At 55.6% G+C, this 18,771-nt stretch overlaps 4 protein-coding genes across 4 annotated transcripts; 3 read left to right on the top strand and 1 right to left on the bottom strand.

The window, feature by feature from the left end:
- Window positions 1–2,347: 2,347 nt before the first annotated feature.
- GLRG_02985 (major facilitator superfamily transporter) lies at window positions 2,348–4,232 on the top strand (the record flags this gene model as incomplete). The annotated part of the gene is made up of 4 exons (XM_008093670.1): window positions 2,348–2,366; window positions 2,474–2,782; window positions 2,849–3,619; window positions 3,676–4,232. 4 exons carry the CDS (start codon window positions 2,348–2,350, stop codon window positions 4,230–4,232), a joined length of 1,656 nt encoding a protein of 551 aa, XP_008091861.1.
- An 887-nt stretch (window positions 4,233–5,119) lies between these two features.
- On the top strand, window positions 5,120–6,016 carry GLRG_02986 (uncharacterized protein; the record flags this gene model as incomplete). Its single annotated transcript, XM_008093671.1, has 2 exons — window positions 5,120–5,537; window positions 5,589–6,016. 2 exons carry the CDS (start codon window positions 5,120–5,122, stop codon window positions 6,014–6,016), a joined length of 846 nt encoding a protein of 281 aa, XP_008091862.1.
- Window positions 6,017–6,381: 365 nt separating this feature from the next.
- On the bottom strand, window positions 6,382–8,271 carry GLRG_02987 (inosine-5'-monophosphate dehydrogenase; the record flags this gene model as incomplete). Its single annotated transcript, XM_008093672.1, has 3 exons — window positions 6,382–6,574; window positions 6,633–7,578; window positions 7,791–8,271. 3 exons carry the CDS (start codon window positions 8,269–8,271, stop codon window positions 6,382–6,384), a joined length of 1,620 nt encoding a protein of 539 aa, XP_008091863.1.
- A 3,127-nt stretch (window positions 8,272–11,398) lies between these two features.
- On the top strand, window positions 11,399–16,726 carry GLRG_02988 (GTPase-activator protein for Ras-like GTPase; the record flags this gene model as incomplete). Its single annotated transcript, XM_008093673.1, has 2 exons — window positions 11,399–16,209; window positions 16,342–16,726. The coding sequence occupies 2 exons, from the start codon at window positions 11,399–11,401 to the stop codon at window positions 16,724–16,726; spliced, it is 5,196 nt and encodes a 1,731-aa protein (XP_008091864.1).
- Window positions 16,727–18,771: the final 2,045 nt, after the last annotated feature.

Raw genomic sequence — 18,771 nt, forward strand, 5'->3', positions numbered from 1 at the left:
CGCCGCCGCCTGTCTTTTATCTTGGATTCGAGTCCACTCAGTAGAGAGAGGGAGAGAGAGAGATGAGACACACGCGCACACGCACACCACACACACACACTCCGCAGGGACGGGTAAAAGTACCGGCTAACATCGGCAATCAAGCAGTTGATTGGTGGGGTTCCGTCCAATCAGTCTTCTCGGTGAGCTCCTAGGCAACCACCACCGCCCAAACCTGGCGTTTCTGCGATCTCAATGCATTAGATATTGCCTGTGAGGTTTCGGTCTCGTCGTGTGTTTCCCATCTCGCAATGCGCGTGTGTGTGTGTCTCGGGGCGGTGGGCCCGCCCGCGACACAGAGTTCCGGAGGGCAGTTGTGTTGTCGCTGCTCTTCGCTGGCGCTCACAAGCAAAGGTCATCCCTGCGCAGCCACCTCGATCTGATAACTTAGCTTTGTCGCACTTTCCCCGATGCTCGGCCCCGGCTTCGGCGAAATCGGCCAGACGCCGCCGGGGAAGAAGAGGCCCCCACCGGCAAAAACTGGACGTCATGGCAATGGCGGGGGGGGCGACTTCGGTCTTCTCGACTCTTCTGCCCTTTTTTTTTTTCTTTTTTTTCCGTTCCATCTTTTTTTATTTTTACTTTGAGGCGGATTCTTAGAAGAGCATCATCATCTGCTCCTGGTCGGATTATCTGTACACACCACCGGGCTACAGCGAGAACCCCTGCTTTTTTTCACACCACCCTCACCGACTCGCTATTACCACTACAGAATACCCTAGTAAACGCCTCTGCCGACAACGGACGGTCTTGACAACCTCGGAGCCTTTCAAAGCATTACGCCGGCTAACCCCACTTACGACATTTTCCTCCCTGCCACACTGCCTGCCCGCTGCATCGCTTGGCCCGGACCAACTGCTTTTTCTTATTTTGCCCCAGCAACAGGGAATCGCCTTCGGCTCGCAGAGCCTTGAGCCCTGAGAGACGTAGGAGACACGCGACACCATACAAGCCAGACCAGCGTCTCCTGGGCATCGCACTCGATTGTACAAAGTACCCGAGACACACGGCATCCATTGCCGCAATGCATCTCGACCATTTTTGCTCGCGTCTCGCGCTCGCCATTGGCACTTGATCCCTAATGCGGTATGCGCTAGGATGTCGTCGCAGTTGTGTCCTTCGTAGCTCGCTCGCGTGTACGAATGCCAAGTCAGGGTACCGCAGGCGGGAAATCCCACCTCCCACTTCACAATCTATACATCGCACTAGCAGTGCTAATCCCCAGGGGGCGAGGCCTTCCAAGTGCCCCGTCTCCATCCCCAAGCAACCAAGTGGCTCACCCCTCCATGGATAACCGCACTTCTGACCAGTAACCGTATGGGATTCTTTCGTCAGCAGAGGCGCGGGGATCAGCGTCGAGCAACACAAAAGGGTCTGGTCCGGTCCCTTTCCGCTCTCTTGCGGCCTACGACCTCCTGCAGGAAGCTGGGGGGCATGACTGCTATTCCCTGTCCAGTGCAGTGCAGCCGCGAGCCTGCAGATGGAAAGTGGGGTATTACAGTTGTTTAGGTTTTTTTCTTTTCTTTTTTTCTTTCCCTTCTTTCCGTCTGCGCTCGACGAACCATTCATTACCTACTTTGTTTGCCCGGGCTGTGTGTGTGTACTTGTGACTCTTCCCCTCCTCTCCAATTCTCCAAAAGTCTTTGCTTTAAAGTGATTGACCACCCTGCTTCCTTTTATGCTCCGACCTGCTCGCCTTCGACATCATACTGCCATACCGCATCACGCATATAGACTTGCTGCGTTTTTTCGGAATCCCCGCTCTGAATCCTCGGTTTCGGCCCCCTTGCCCAAGACCTCGCATCACAGCCTGGACTTCCCACGAACTTGTCCAGTAGTTCCTGTGGTTTCCTCGGGCCGCTTGTCCCTTTTTCCAGCGTCATCATGACCAAATCAACGCAACCAAAGTTGCCGGCCAAGCAACTGGCCATCCTGGGTAAGATGCCCTCATATTTCAGAACATGTCCCAGCGATTGCTTTTGACTGCCCTGGTAACAAACCTCGATTCTCTACGGACGACGTCAAAGTGCTGGGCAAGTGCCGATGAGCCAAAGCAGGTCGGCGGGAAGCGTTTGTAAGCAAACTCGGGAACACGCGGCGGGAGGCTTTGTGGGAGTCGTGGGGTCGCATTTGCTGGGATCGAGAGCTCTGGGACCGGTTGGATACCTGCATGTTTCGCCATATTGCCGCCGGCCTGTCCTTAGCCACACACATACCTCAAGAACCTACCTCGAAAATGCGACGCAAGCGTGGTCCTGATCATTCAAGGTGCCTGATCACTGTGAACTGTGGAGGTCGACTACGTCATATGAGCCCAAGGTGGCCGCGTACGTCGAGGAGGACATAACACAAGGCCTCGACTACAACTCGGCATACCTCATGGCCGAATGCTGCCGGTTAATGAGCTTTCAGTGTAATGCTAACTCTACAACAGCTATTGCACGGTTCGCGGAGCCTCTCGCGTTGACATCAGTCTTTCCCTACCTCCCAGAGATGATTAGGAGTTTCGGCGTTGCACAAAACGATGTCGCAAAATGGGCCGGTTACACGTCCGCCGTCTTCTCCCTTTCTCAGAGCGTGACCGCCGTTGCGTGGGGACGAGCCTCCGACCGGGTCGGGAGGAAACCGACCATCATTGTCGGTCTTATCTCGACCATGGTGTTCTTCGTCGTCTGGGGTATGTCCACCAGCCTACCGATGGCCATCGTCGTGCGAGCCATCCTGGGCAGCGGAAACGGAAACGGTATGTGCAGCTCCTGTTGCTTGCCTTCTGTCACGGGGTGCGCGGAGTGCTAATGCCACGCTTCAGTTGGAATCATCAGGACCATGGTTGCTGAAATGGTCCCCGAGAAGGAATTGCAACCCCGGGCGTTCTCCATCATGCCCCTGATCTGGTCCGTCGGCTCCATCTTCGGCCCAGCCTTTGGCGGTTTCTTCGCCAACCCCGCCCGCCGTTTCCCCTCGGTGTTTGGCGACAGCTGGTTCTTCAACGCGTACCCGTTCGCTCTGCCCAACTTCATCGCCGCCGTCTTCTTCCTCATCTCCGTCGCCACCGCCACCCTCTTCCTGAAGGAGACGCTCGAAAGCAAGCGTCACAAGCCCGACTGGGGCCTCGTCCTCGGCCATCGCCTCACCCGGCCCTTCCGCCGCTCCCGCCCTCCCACCTACCACCGTCCCAACGTCCGACGCACCTCCTTTGTCGACGGCGAGGCCACCGCGCCCTTGGTCCCCACCAAGGTGAACTCCCACACCAAGGACCCCAAGCAGCCCACGGAGGCGCCGAGCATGAAGGAGGTCTTCACCGCGCAGACGAGCATCAACCTGCTCTGCTACACCTTCCTCGCCCTGCACTCCGTGGCCTTTGACCAGATCCTTCCGGTCTTCCTCAACTATCCCGTGCAGGCCCACACGCCCGACAACACCCACCTGCCTTTCCAGTTCTCCGGCGGCTTCGGTCTCAGCTCGGACCGCATTGGCACCATCTTCACCATCTACGGCATCACCTGCGGCGTAATCCAGTTTTTTGTTTTCCCTCCTCTGTGCAATCACTTTGGTGTCCTGCGCTGCTTCCGCGCTTGCGGTGCGTACAGCCATCCCTCTGTTACTGGTATGACCTTGGCTAACAAACATCCCCAGCCATCACCTTCCCCGTCGTCTACATGCTCACCCCCTACGTGGTCCTCTTCGAGAGCAGCACCGGCCGCTACGCCGCTCTCATGGCCGTCATGTTCGTCAAGGCCTTCGCCGTCATCGTCGGCTTCCCCTGCATGACGATCCTGCTCACCAACTCGGCCTCGTCGCTGCGCATCCTCGGCACCCTCAACGGCTTCGCCACCATGTTCAGCGGCTTCGGCCGCGCCTTCGGGCCCGCGACCGCCGGCGCCGCCTTCAGCTGGGGCGTCGCCCGGGGCTACATCATCGTCGCGTACTGGTTCCTCGCGCTGACGGCGCTGCTCGGCGCCATCCCCATCTACATGCTCTTCGACTACGACGCTCTGACGCAGACGCCCGACGCGAGCGATGACGACGAGGCGGAGGAGGACGAGAGCGTCAGCGACGAGGGATACGCCAGCGAGGGCAGCGGTGTCGTCGCCTCCGGCAGCGGCCAGGCCGCGCCGACGGAGACGGCGCCACTGCTGGGCGCGAAGAACGGGCCGGAGGGGTACGACGCCGTCAGCCCTTCCCGTTCGTAGAAGGCGGCCGTCTATTCGCGGCATGCAGAGATCCCCCCCCCTTTTTTGGCCTTTTTGTTTTCTTTTTTGGCCATCGAAACAGGCTTTCGAAGATGAGACGCGAAACACGAGATCCACGGCCCCTCTTATGATTGAAACATTCCACCCCCATCCATCCACCGGCATCAGTTTTGTTTCTCCTCGTTTGGTTTGCTATTGGAAAGGGCAGGACAGGAGGCATATACATTCAAGGCCATCCATTCGTTGCTGGCATCTGGCATGGGCAGGGAAGGCTTTTGCGATCATTGTTGTTCCGAGGGACTACCATAAAAAAGCATTGTTCACTGGATTTATTTCGGAGGGTTTTTTTTTTCTTTCTAGCTCCGTCCTGGCGGCATCTCAGCGGGTAATACGATTCAGCATGCATGACGCATGGATGACATTTTTCTGGGTTCTTTCCCCCCCCCGCGATGGAACCCCCCCGAGTCATCTAACAACCAACCATGATCGTGTTACGAGGCCTCTCTTGTTCATCTCTGCCCGTGTCCGTGTTTCCCAAACATGTGCGTGTGTCTGTCTTGATCGGTCCGAACCAGACCACTGTTGTGAGTCGGACCGTGTGAGTCGGGAGATTTTTTCTCTTCCCCCCCCCCCCCCTTCCCTTTGCCTGGAAGGTTGAATCTGTTCAGCTCGGCCAGTCGGAAGGAAAAGAAAGGGCCTGCTGGCGGAGATGACAAACCCTTTAGTTACCTTTCTGAGCTGTAGAAACCTTCTTGTACTTGATCTAGGCGACCCGCGTAGGCTTGAGAGAACTCTCGAATCGCGACAGGGCCCCCCCACCCCCTTCGGCGGCAACCCGAGTAGTATGCGGACAACCTGACGGCTTTGTCACTTTCCAAATTCCCGTCATGTTCTCCATCGATGTGTGCATGATCTCTCTCTTTTCTGACCTGTTGGTCGATCACCCGGGACCCGGCGCCCTGCGAGTGCTCCGGGTCTTTCGTCTCGCTGTCTGGGGATACCTGACGAGACTTGTGAGCACCTCCCCCCCCCATGACTATCTCGCAGAGGATGAGTATGAGGCTGTCTTGGATGAATCCGAGGCTCATTGCTTCGTCGGCAGGTGGAGCATCCTTCATCGCTTGGCCGATTGGAAACGAACCTGGGCCCGAATCATTGTCGATGAGGCCCACCAGGGCAAAAAGGATGATGGCAAAATGTTCCAGAATCTCATCTGTGGGCAGTCCAACGCGATATGTTTCGTCTCAGCAATTATCCTCGCCAACTATATTAGAGACCTCACCGTCCTCATCATAACACTTTACCGTAAGATGTGGGCAGGGTTTGAGGACAAGATTTAGACGGCCCCCGCGCGAGCTGACATGGGCGACATGATCCTCATGTACTACCCAAAGTACGACCCGGAGGCCGAGGTCACGACTGTGGCTAATCGCAAGGTGAAGGGCATTTTCCATCCCGCAACGTACCCCGGCAACGTTCTTCCGCCTGGCGCAGCCCGCTTCAGGCTTCACCCCGGCATCTACGCCACCGTTGGTCGAGACATGTCGTGGCGCGACGAATTCGCACAAGTCGTCGTTCCCAGCATCCTCACCATGCTCCAGCGCAAGCGGCAGATGCACTCTCGCCTCCGCCTTCCGGACGACACTGTCACGTTCCCAGCCCGCAACATGAAGGCATATCCGCCTGGCAGGTCAGAGCCCAGAACGGACAGGACAGGTCACAATCAGCACCAGAGAGCACCGTCGGCAACATTGGGAACGAGATTTCGGTTTTTGTTTCGTTGAGTGTTTTCTCTTCCCGATGGAGGGTTTGTGTATTTTTTCCCTTTTTTGGTATTCAGAACGCTGCATCGTCTCCAGGCGACTCGGCCCACTCCCATTGTATAGACTCCAAAAACTCCGCTAGACTGAAGAACTGCCGCCCGATAACCCCCTATAAAAGCCATCTTTTTGCTTCGCCCTTCTTTTGGCATGTGTGCATGTGTGTGCTCCCGAGGGGGAGGCTTCTATGTTTTCTTGAAGAAACCCAGTTTTTTCCCCCCTCCTTCCCCTGGCCAACCTCCTTTTTGATACCCATCAACCTTTTGCCTATGTCCCATTCACGTCTTGTAACCATTCCATCATGTCTGCAAAGCTGTGTTTGCCATTTTTCAGGCAAAGAGCTTCTTCTCGTAAGATTCCATGTTCACGTTGCCTTCGAGCTGAGCGCTGGCAGTACGGATCTCGAAGCGGAGAGTGCCGTTGTCGACGGACTCGCGGAGCTCCTTGAGAGACTGGATACCACAGTCCTGCATGGAGTGCTTCAGGCCGGCAGCCAGATAGGGGATGAACTTGCTGATGGGACTGAGGAACAGTTAGCATTCTGTGCGTGACATGGTAGTGGTGGTGGATGTAAACTCACCCTCTGTGGGCAACCGAGCCGGTGACACCCTGGGCAACGAGGACACTGTCACCCTCAGAGAAGTAGCGGGCAGTGCCGGCGTTGCTCTTCTGGCTGTCCTTGCTGCCGTTGCCGGCCTTCTTGTCCTGCATGGCGTCGATGCTGCCCATGCCACGGTAGGCCTTGACGAGCTTACCCTCACGGGAGACAAAGGATGTACCGGGGGACTCGGTGGTACCGGCCAGAAGACCACCCATCATGACGGTAGAGGCGCCGAGGGCGAGACCCTTGACGACGTGGCCGACGTTCTGGACACCACCATCGGCAATGCAGGGAACACCGAAGCGGGCGGCGAAGCTGCTGACAGAGTGGACGGCGGCGGCCTGAGGACGGCCGACAGCCATGACCTCCTGGGTGATACAGGCGGAGCCGCTGCCCATGCCGATACGGAGACCGTCGACGCCAGCCTCAATCAGAGTGGCAGCCTGCTCGCGAGTGACGACGTTTCCGCCGACGACATCGAGGCCGGGGAACTCCTTCTTGATCCACTGGACCATCTCAACCTGGTACATGCTGTTACCCTGGGAGCTGTCGAGGATGACGACGTCGAGGCCAGCTTCGACAAGGAGCTTGAGGCGGTCCTTGTCCTCAGGACGGGTGCCGATAGCGGCACCGCAGAGGAGCTGCTTGCTGTCGGGCAGTTTGGAAGCCAGGGGGAAGTGCTGGTTCTTGTTGAGGTCGGAGCGGGAGATCATGGAGACGAGGTTGCTGTCCTTGTCGACGATGGGCAGCTTGCCCTTCTTGGACTTGGCCAGGATCTTGTTGGCCTCGGGGAGGTCAATGCCCGAGGGGGCGGTGATCAGGTCGGTAACCATGACCTTGGAGATGGGCTGGTTGGGATCCTCCTCGAACTGGATGTCGCGGTTCGTGACGATACCCAGCAGCTTGGAGCCAAGCTTGCCGGACTCTGCAGGACTTTGTTAGCCATGTTTTTCCAAACAAGGTTGCTGCAGCAGTAAGGAATCCGTGTAGAAGGCTTCGATCATATTATAAAATGTCTCCTCAGAACGACATGGTCGTCAAGTAGGTGGAACGAAAGTTATATTGAAAAGGTTTGTAATCATGAAAGCGAGTAACGTGGGTGGGCGAGTAAGAAAAAATCCAAGAGGGTTGACAAACCTGTGACGGGGAAACCTCCGAATCCCCACTTCTCCTTCAGAGCCTTCGCCTCGCCGACGGTGGTGTCGCGGCTGATGACGACGGGATCCAAGATGAAGCCGTTTTCGTAACGCTTGACCTTGCGGACCATGTCGGCCTGCTCCTGAGGAGAGCAGTTGTGGTGAATGACACCCAGACCACCCTGGAGAGCGATGGCAATGGCCATCTCGTGCTCAGTGACGGTGTCCATGGGGGAGGAGACGAAGGGGGTCTTGAGGGTGATTCTCTTGGTAACGGGCGAGTCGAGGACGACGGCGGAGGCGGGGAAGCCAATGTAGCCGGGGAGGAGCAAGAAGTCGTTGTAGGTCAGGCCACCGTGCTTCTTGGTGTCCATGAGCTCGTGGATGTCGAGGCCATCGCGGCTCTCGTACTCCTTCAAGACCTGCAGCGCGGACTTGGAGTCGAGCACCTTGGCGCCGTTGATTCCGTTGGTGGAAGGCATCTTGGAGGGTATAGTTCTTTTTCTTCTTCTATTCTTCTCGAGGAAACAGGAGAAAGAAGAGGTTAAAAAAAACGGAGTTGAAGAAACAGCTAGTCGTTCGAATTGGAGCAAGAAAAACAAAGTCAGGCCGATTCGAAGACTAAGGGTGGTTATGTCTCTTCTTCCCGTAAGAAAGAAGAGGGAAAAAATCTTGAGACGACACCCCGCAGGAAATTTTTTAACGTGAACGGACCTGAGCACTGCGCGGGCGGCCAAACGAGGGGCAACTGCGGCAGGCGGTGAGAGAATACAGTGCGGCGCAACTATAAGAGTGGTAGATGTACTGTGACAGGCGACGACTTTGACTCCTGCCTTTTATGCTTTCTTCCTAGAAGCATGGTACAAATGCACATTGTTTTTTCCCCTTCACCTGTGACCACCTGCATACCAGACAGCGAGTGTTTAATTTTTCTTTGCATAATATAATATAAGATGCCAGAGACCAGGGTGTTCCCGACTCTTTCTGTATGTATATCTGTCTGGTGCAGCCGGAACTGCTTCTAAGCACAGCAGCCAGTGTCTGGCCATGGCAGATATACAGGAGTACTCCGTAGACCCAGCCTTATGTAAGAAGGCATCGGAGCTCCTTCGAAATGACGCAACAGCACATGGAACCCTGGGGGCGAGGGGCAGGAAAATAAGCGGTTCCAAGATCGAACAGAACTACCTTGATTGTTGCAGTCAGAGGATAACAAACGGGCATGGCCCTTCTTGATGATGTACGCCCACACGGATTCATTTCGATATGTTGCGTTTGTGCAAAATTTTTCAATTCGAATAAAACCAAGATGCCTTGTCGAACGGTCTTGCTGCAGAGTCTGTAGCGTCTGGTTGGCCAGAGCAACCGACCGACAGCAACCCCTGTTGCAGTTGCGCAGACCAGACTGAACTGGGCAGTGGCTGACACGTCGAGCATCACACATGCCTGCGCTTGACGACGGGGAGGCGGTGGGACAAGGCATCGTCGAACCCGTCCCTCAAGGTGTGGAAAAGTGAAAAGGTCCGAAGTCTCCACGCCGCCAAATGTTAGGGAATACGAATGCAATAAGACTGGTGGTGTTACTGTTGCTTTTTTATGTCGCTTAGGCCCAACTACCGGTAGCGTCTGATTGAAACACGGGTTCATGTCCGCGCAGTGCAACGCATACTTGGAGAGGGTGGACGTTGGCGACTGGAGAAACCGAGCCCATCCAATCCCCGAGAGCCTCAACGCTCATTAGCCTTTTTCATATATTGATGGTCTGCCTACGAGCCAAAACGTTTATCTGTGTGGATATCATGATAGTGCCTCATTGGTCAAAACACATTGCTGAAGGTGCAAAACTGTGTGGGAGGATGAAGGAGAAGAAAACAAGGGAAAAAAGGAAAGGGAAAAAAAAAACAAAAAAACTAGCGAAAAACCCCCCCTCGAGACCAACGCGAGAGTATGATTGGCTGTTTCAGCTGCATCGAAAAAAGGAACAAAGAAAAGACATCCGATGGAAAACAACAAGTCTTTTTCTTGGAACTCGGAGGACAATGGATGCACCAAACCCCCCAAACAACGGCAAATATTGTAGTCGGCGTACTCTTGCTTGGGTTTATTTGTTGGCGGCGCCAGGTAAGGAGACGATAATGCCATACAGATGCCAACCGTCCGCGAGTGGATGGCATACGTACGCTGCGGTATTCGCAAGTCGTAGATACACCAATGAAGCTAGAAGACAGTGGTGCCACAGCAATGGGCCAGACCTTTGTTCGTGGGGGGTTCGTCACTTTTGCAATGTGATCCATGCAGCAGGTTGAAAACGCAATGCTCATCCTGGTCGTTGGGCACGACCCATCAAACCTTGACTTGGACAGTCAAGAGAGTCTCCCAATTTAGTACACTAACTACGCAGTAGGTAGGTACTAGACGGCGTTTCTGAGACGACAGACAATTGGGGTTAGATTGGCCGACGTGTCAGAGGGCTCTCTCTAGAGGGAACAGACGCCCGCATGTGTTAAATCAGAGATGAAGAAAGACAGCATGCTGGCCTGCTCCCCAACAACCGCTCTCAAAGGTGAAGTAAGGACCTCAGTATACCATACAGACATTTACAATAAGTAGGTAGTTTAATCGGCCTGGCAGCTTTGGGCCTCACCGGGTAATGGTCTCGTTGACTTTTCTTGGGTTGCAGCCCTCGGCAGGTTGCAGCCCTCGGCAGAAGCGCGTGGCCCAGAGAAAACCGGACGACAGTCCAATTGACGGACAGCGGAAGCGGGCGGAGGGGGCGGAGGGCCGTGCAACGGAAGATTGGGCGCATCAGGACCCATATCTTTTGAAGAAGCCGGGCGGGTGTGACGCAGGGGCCACCCTTGGTGAGCCACAAGCCACCCGGATTTCCTAGGCACCTAGGTACCCTACCACCTACGGACACTGAGTATGTACGGAGTAAGGTACCCTGGCTGCAAGGAGGCTGGGCTGGGCTGGGCTGGGCTGGTTGCTGCCGCTTCCCACTTGCAGCAGTAAACAAACAAACTGCCTTAACAGGTCCCGACTCCCTCCCACTCTCCCCCCTCCCCTCGCCTCCCCTCCATCGACCCAACATCCCGCCTACACCCGGTCGGTCCATTTTGACGAGATTGCGACTGCGCTTTGAATGGCAGTGGCTGCACTGGCGTGAAGTGGGCTGTCTGTCTGTTCGTTGTTCATATTCCGCCGTAACAGTCTTCTCATTATCATCATCATCATCATCGTTGCCCTTGTCGTCGGCCTTGTTTTCCTCGCTGTTGTCGAACCTCTTTTGATTTTTGTTTCGTTTGCGCAGCGCGCGCTCATGTTGCGTCTCGAGGCCCCCCCAACCACCCCATTCTTCACTCGCATTTTCGACCTACCGCCGAGCCCGCCGCCTCGAATCTTAACCCGGCGTTTGTTTGCTTGTCTTGTCGAGAGGCCCTTACGAGCACCATAGAAGAACGAGACCCCGAGGTCGACCTTAATCCGTCTCGCTACATTCCACTACCATCGACGTCCGACAAAGGCGCCCTAATGTTGTCATCCGAATTCCTGAGCCCACAGATTTTCGATTGCAGGCTTCCTACGGTATCATAATCATCGCCGCCCACCATGTCGCACCGACCACACCCTCTCAGACAGTCGCATACCCTGGATTACCCCAGCCATCTCAACCGTCAGTCCTCCACCACATCGTCCGTTGCTTCCTCGGGGTACTCGTTGTACTCTGAAAACAGCAGAGCAAGCACTCAACTCTCTTCAGTTTCCAGCGGCTACTCGTTACCAAGTTCTCATAAGAGGGGCAAAAGCGATGGCTCACGGCTGCAAAAAGTCTCATTCGGAGGCGAGAACCAAGACCGCAAGAAAGACCAGGACAACAACATCTACTCCATGGCTAGGCAGTCGCTTCGTCCACTCCCCCAAGCTCCCGCCTCGCCATCCCGTGCCACTGCCACCGTGCCGACGACGACGCCCTCAACTCCTTCGCCGCCTCGTTCAACCTACCGCCATGAACGCACCCAGAGCGTTGACAGTGGCAGGCTCTCACACTCCCAACGCGACGGCAGCACGTCTCCGACTCCGCTGTCACGAACTCTGACAATCCGCCCCAACTCGATGTTCATCCCCCGTTCCGACTCGGTCAGCCGTGGAAGCGCGGCCCTGCCCCACGCCCATGAACCCCCTTCCGCTGTACACTCTGCCGCACTTGCCCGTCCGGACCTAGAAAAGCTGGGCAGATCTTCGACAAGCCAGCTGCGCACATTATCCAAACTTGCTCAGTCCGAATCTGCCGATGACTTTGCAATCACGGCACCAGCTCAAGAAGTGGTAGGCCTGAGGGGCCGTCGCAGGTTGCAGAGGGCAGGCCAACCCAACACAACTCGCGCTGGCCAGCGCACCGGCGGATACGGCTGGGAAGGTCGAAATTGGATGGACAAGCAGCGTCAGTTTCTCCAGGCCTACGAATACCTCTGCCATATCGGTGAAGCCAAGGAGTGGATCGAAGACATCATTCACAGGGCCATTCCTCCCATCGTTGAGCTGGAGGAGGCCCTTCGTGATGGAGTCACGCTCGCCGAGGTGGTCGAGGCTCTCAACCCTGACAGAAGATTCCGCATTTTCCGGCATCAAAAACTGCAATTCCGACACTCCGACAACATCGCCATCTTCTTCAGATACCTGGACGAAGTCGAACTCCCAGACTTGTTCAGGTTCGAACTTATCGACTTATACGAGAAGAAGAACATTCCCAAAGTCATCCACTGTATCCATGCTTTGAGTTGGCTTCTCTTCAGAAAGGGCATAGTCGACTTCCGCATCGGTAACCTTGTCGGACAGCTTGAGTTCGAGCACCACGAGCTCGAAGCCATGCAAAAGGGTCTCGATAAACTCGGCGCTAACATGCCCAGTTTCGGCAACATGGGAGCCGACTTCGGCGTCGAACCCGCAACCCCGGAGCCCGAAGAGACCGAGGAGGAGAGAATCGACCGTGAACTGGGTGAGAACGAGGCGTCTATTGTTGAGCTTCAGGCACAAGCCCGTGGAGCCATGGTGCGAATGCGCCTGGGAGACACCATGCAGCAGCTCTGGGACGTTGAACAGGCTCTCATTGATCTGCAATCTCGCATCCGAGCCGATTTTACTCGTCAAGTCATTGGCTATCGGCTTCAGATGAGACGCTTTGCGGTTGACCTGCAGAGTCTTGCTCGCGGATTCCTCGTCCGAAACAAGATGGCCAACAAGGAGCGCATGTGGAGGATGCTGGAACCCGACATCTTGGAGCTCCAAAGTATCTTTCGGGCCAACAAGGTCCGCGATGAGGTGCGAGACAAGAGATCTCAATTGGCCCGTCATGCTGGACCTGTTCGCAAAATCCAAGCAGCACTTAGGGGGTTCTTGGTCCGAAAGGAGCTCGTTATCCAACAGCAGGAAACGGTACAAACATCTGGACAAGTTCAAAGTCTTCAGGCTGCTGTCCGCGGAATGCTGTTGAGAGGACGTGTTGCCGATGACCTTTACCTCCTGGACAAACAGGCCGATAACATAATCAGGCTCCAGGCTGCTGCCAGGGCGCTGCTGACTAGAGATCAGGTTTCGCGGGAACAAGGGCATCTCCAAGGCTCCGCGCCGCAATGGACCGCTCTTCAAGCAGTGATCCGAGGCCAGTCGCTTCGTACCGAAGTCGGTGCTATCAGGGCGGAACTTGGTCAACATACACCCGAAATCGAGAGTCTCCAAGCCGCGATCCGAGGCAAATCACTTCGCGATAGGGTCGCTGCGACGACAGCCGATCTCATTCAGCACACTCCCGAAATTGAGAATCTTCAAGCAGCGGCTCGAGGCAACGCAGTGCGCCTTGAGGTCTCAGCGACAAAGGCAGAGCTCGCCAAGCACGTCACCGAGGTCGAGCAACTCCAAGCACACGCCAGAGCAGCAGCCGTTCGACGCGATGTTGCCGAGACGCTTGATGAGTTGAGCAGCTACGAGGCGGTTTTCATCGACCTGCAGTCTCTCATCCGCGGAATGATGGAGCGACGCCGCGTTGCTTCCGAACAAGACGCTCTGTCTCGTGCCGAGCCGAAGATCACCAAACTCCAGGCCCGCATTCGGGGTTACCAGCATCGCCGGCAACATGCAGAGCTTCTCGAAGAGCTCGAGTCCCACACTCCAGCGATTGAGAAGCTTCAGGGACTTGCACGCGCCATGATGGTCAGAGGAGACGTTTTCAACCTCATCTCGGATCTTGAAGAAGAAGAGAGCGTCATCACCGAAATGCAGGCTGCCGCCAAGGCCTTTATTGTCAGAGCCAAGTTCGAAGAGAAGAAGCGGTACTTCAACGAAAACATGCAAAAGGTCGTCAAGATTCAGAGCCTCGTCCGCGCCAAGATCCAAGGAGACGCGTACAAGAGTCTCACCCACGGCAAGAACCCGCCAGTCAACGCCGTCAAGAACTTTGTCCATCTCCTGAACGACAGCGACTTCGATTTCAACGAGGAGATGGAGTTTGAAAGAATGAGAAAGACGGTGGTCCAGCAAGTCCGCCAGAACGAGATGTTGGAGCAATACATCGACCAGCTAGACATCAAGATTGCGCTGCTCGTCAAAAACAAGATCACCCTAGACGAGGTTATCAGGCACCAAAACAACTACGGCGGGCACTCCATCGGTCTTCTGGCGAATTCGTCAATATCATCCACCAACCACTTTGACTTGAAGGCGCTGAACAAGAGCTCACGGAAGAAGCTGGAATCGTACCAGCAGCTCTTCTTCAACCTCCAGACACAACCCCAATACCTCGCACGTCTCTTCAAGCGCATCCGCGAACAAGGCACTCCCGAGAAGGAATGCAAGCGAATTGAGCACCTGATGATGGGTCTGTTCGGGTACGCTCAGAAGCGCCGTGAGGAGTACTACCTCCTCAAGCTCCTCGCCCGTTCCATGCGAGAGGAGATTGAGGGCAGTAGAAGCTTGCAGGATTATCTGCGAGGCAACTTCTTCTGGACCAAGCTCCTGGCCAACTACACACGATCCCCTCGCGATCGGAAGTACCTCCGAGAGCTTCTTGGTCCGATCGTGCGAGACAATATCGTCGAGGATCCGGCCCTCGATCTCGAAAGCGACCCTCTACAAATCTACAGAGCAGCCATCAACAATGAAGAGTTGCGGACCGGTCGTCCCAGCCGACGCCCCTTGGATGTTCCCAGAGAGATGGCCATCAAGGACCCAGAGACCCGCGACCTCTTCATCGACCATCTTCGCGACCTCAGAGAGATTTGCGACCAGTATATGCTGGCTCTGGAGGATCTCCTTCCGAAGATGCCCTACGGTCTCCGCTTCCTTTGCCGCCAGCTATTCGAGGCTCTCTGCGCGCATTTCAAGAAGGAGCCCCAGCACCACCTGCTCCAGATCGTCACGAACTGGCTCTGGCGCTTTTACATGCAACCCGCTGTCATTGCCCCCGAGAACGTTGGCGTTATAGAGAAACAGCTGAGCCCCCTCCAGAAGCGTAATCTGGGCGAGGTTGCCAAGGTACTCGGCCAGATCGCATCTGGAAGACCATTTGGCGGCGAAAACATATATCTTCAACCTCTGAACGCCTTCGTGGGCGATTCGATGGAGCGGCTTGCTCAGATCACCCACGAGCTCATCTCCGTCCCGGATGCCGAGCGCAACTTCGACATTGACGAATTCAACGACCTGTATTCCAAGAACAAGCCCACCCTATACATCAAGATGACGGACATCTTCGCCATCCACAACCTGGTTGCTGGCGATCTCCCGACGATATGCCCCAACCGTGATGATGTCCTCCGGGAAATCCTGCAAGACCTGGGTAGTGCCAAGAACAACGAGAACGAAATGCTCGCCGCGGGGTCATCCGACATTCAAATGTATCTCACACCGAAGCTGCACGACGTTGACGACCCCGAAGCAGAGGTTAAGGCCCTCTTCATGGAGACGAAGCGATGCATTCTCTACATTATTCGCGTACAGACGGGCGCCAATCTCCTGGAAATCCTCGTCAAGCCCATCAACCCCGAGGACGAGCACAAGTGGCGGGCAGTCCTGCACGACGACTTCGCAAAGGACGCCAACACGAGAGGCGCGTACTCGGACGCCAACATGCTGGACGTGACGCGGATGTCATACTACGACCTGAAGCGGATAGCTCTGGAGAACATCTTGAGACTGGAGCACATGGGCAGAATCTCCAAGCACAACTACTACCAGGACATCCTCAACGCCATCGCTCTCGACATCAGAACCAAGAGCAGAAGACGCGTGCAGCGGCAGCGCGAACTGGATGGTGTCCGGTCGACTCTTTCCAACTTGCACGAGAAAGCCAAGTACCTCGAGCAGCAACGCAAGAGCTATGACGATTACATCGAGTCAGCCATGGCGACGCTACAGAAGAATAAAGGGTAGGTCTATCGAACTCCATTGTGCCGTCTCAACCTTTCGGACCCCGGATGGGTCCACCTCCCCCCATTTCTCCATATTATAAGCACGGTCCATGTGTGTCGCCATAAGCTGACTAAATCTCGTCATTATAGGAAGAAACGGTTTCTGCTTCCGTTCACCAAGCAGTACAACCACCAGCGCGAACTGGAACGTACCGGGCGGGTCCCCAAGTTTGGCAGCTACAAATATAGCGCTCGGGCTCTCGCGGAGAAAGGCGTGCTCGTCGGGTGGAGTGGCGTCACCGACTGGGAGAGGGTCAACCTCACCATTTCTTGCGACGAGGTGGGCGTCTTCTCCCTCGAGGGTTCCCGCGGCCACATCCAGATGCCAGGCGCCAGCGCCGAAATACCGATTGAGGATCTGCTACAGGCACAGTTCGAGGCTCACCAGTTCATGAACCTTTTCGAAGGGAATCTCAAGCTCAACGTCAACTTGCTGCTGCATCTTCTGTACAAGAAGTTCTACCGCACGCAGTAAGAGGGGGAGAGAAAAGATGCAGCAAACCAGCATGAGGTGAGAGAATGAAAGGGTACATGAGACATGGATTTTGACGGGACGGTGGGCGGGGCGTGCAGGATATTTTTACCCTCTCCGGTATGCATGAGAAGGGATGTCACTCGGGCCCAGGCAAAGGCCTTTTTTTTCCCCCTCTCTCTCGTCGTGGCCGTCTTCTCTTCGATATTGCATTGCGGGGTAAAACGAAAACTGGAATCAATTAGGAGAATATTGCTTGTGGGGGGGAGTATGTATGAGCAAACACCGACGACTACGACATAACAAGGACGACGACAATCACAACAACAATAACAAATCATTCGTTAGGGGGTGAGCAGAGCAGCCGTCCTTCGCTGGGGAAGGGTTGTTGCTGCCGTTGCTCACCCCCCACCAAAGTAGGGAAACTAGGAATTTCAAACGACGGATGAGGAGCGAGGGGAGTCTTTTGGAGATGCGGCGGGGGAAAAGGGTTGCATAAGAGGTTCCCCTCTACGTTAGGTCTTTTTTAGTAGTCGCCTTTTTTTTAATCAACTTTTGAATGATGCGGCCCCGCATTGTCGAACGCTTTCTTGTGCTTCTTCGTCCTGCCCCTCCCGGTTTCTCGTGTGTCGGAGATATGTTATCTCGACTATGCCGACGGTAGACGACGTGCCCGCAAGCTATGCTTGGCAAACCACAGGAGGGACGGAAGCTAGCCTTGTGGACGGCGTGGTGTTGTGTGACCTCGGAGGTCGCGGGACGGGCATTGCCAAGAGCCAGCGGCGAAACGCCATTTCAAGTCATGTGAGATTATTCGAGACTTTGGGGACCAAAAAGACGAGAGGCCTCGAGGGGGAAGAAGGGGAGGGGAGGGCAGGGCAGGGAACGTGAAACTATACAGACTTGTCTAGAAAGAGGGGTGTGCAGGCTGCGGACGTTATGCTGCCATCAGGTCTTTGACAGTCGCTGGCAAAGGGGCATGGCATGGATGGATGGATGGACCAATGTGTTGCGCCTCCTTGCCGCCAGATGTCGAGGAAGTGCCCAGCAAGACCAGGAGGGCGAGAGGGCCAATATGGGCTGGGCAGGCAGCTCGATGCGATGTTCTGGCCGATCATCGATGACAACTCACGACCGCCGATTCGCGGCGCCTTTTCCCATGGCGGGGCGGCCGGGGCCTACTCACTTATCATGTCTATGATGGAACGAGCAGCGGCCCGGCCGGTGCGGTTGTCGGTGCGGTTGCCGGTGCGGTTACCGGTGTAGTTAGATGGTCAAGATCCCACACCTGATACTATAAAGGCAGAGAGGGTGGTGGTGCGGTTTCTTTTCCGCGTAGAGCAGTATATTGGTTTGCAGCATATCTTGTCAGCCTTCTCGACGAGGGAAGGTTGATTTGTTGTTCGCTGTTGGTTGGTGCGCTGGCGAGCGTGATGTTGTGATGAGGGGGGGGGGGGCGGCTGGGCATGTCTCAGTTCGGCATAATGAGATGTGATTTGATGCTGGGCCTGGGGTTAGGGTGCAGGTTCAGACGTGGTGTTGCTGTGCTGGAGCAAACACTTGCGATGCACTTAACGGGTCGTGTGTGATGTGTTATCAGATGACCGTTTGTGTGCAGCCAGGGTCATGTCACGACTCTGCAAGAAAACGGGCTCGCTAGCCTGGCACACAACATGGAGGCTGACCAAGCACACAAAGCATGGAAGGCGGCGGTGCGGGTAGGCGGGAGAAGAGGGACGGATCGTCGGGCAGGTTCGATCCTCGCCCTTGCTGGGACATCGGAAGGTAAGCCTCGAAAAAAATGACAGCTGTGGTGCTGATGCTGCATTAATCGCCGGATTCGTTGCGAGTGAAACGACGACTTGACCTGGGTGCCCGCTGCTAGCTGATGAAGCAATACTGGAGCGCGATGATGTGATTGCGGTTTGGCTTGACCGGAAGCTGGGGGCCATAAGGCCGGCGGTAAGTGATTAGGATGAGAATGGGAAATTGGTACGTGCGCCAGTGGCCCGTGGACGATGGAGCACACAAACCTTGGTGTAAGCCAC

Source organism: Colletotrichum graminicola (assembly GCF_000149035.1).
Source record: "Colletotrichum graminicola M1.001 genomic scaffold supercont1.8, whole genome shotgun sequence".
Taxonomy (NCBI): domain Eukaryota; kingdom Fungi; phylum Ascomycota; class Sordariomycetes; order Glomerellales; family Glomerellaceae; genus Colletotrichum; species Colletotrichum graminicola.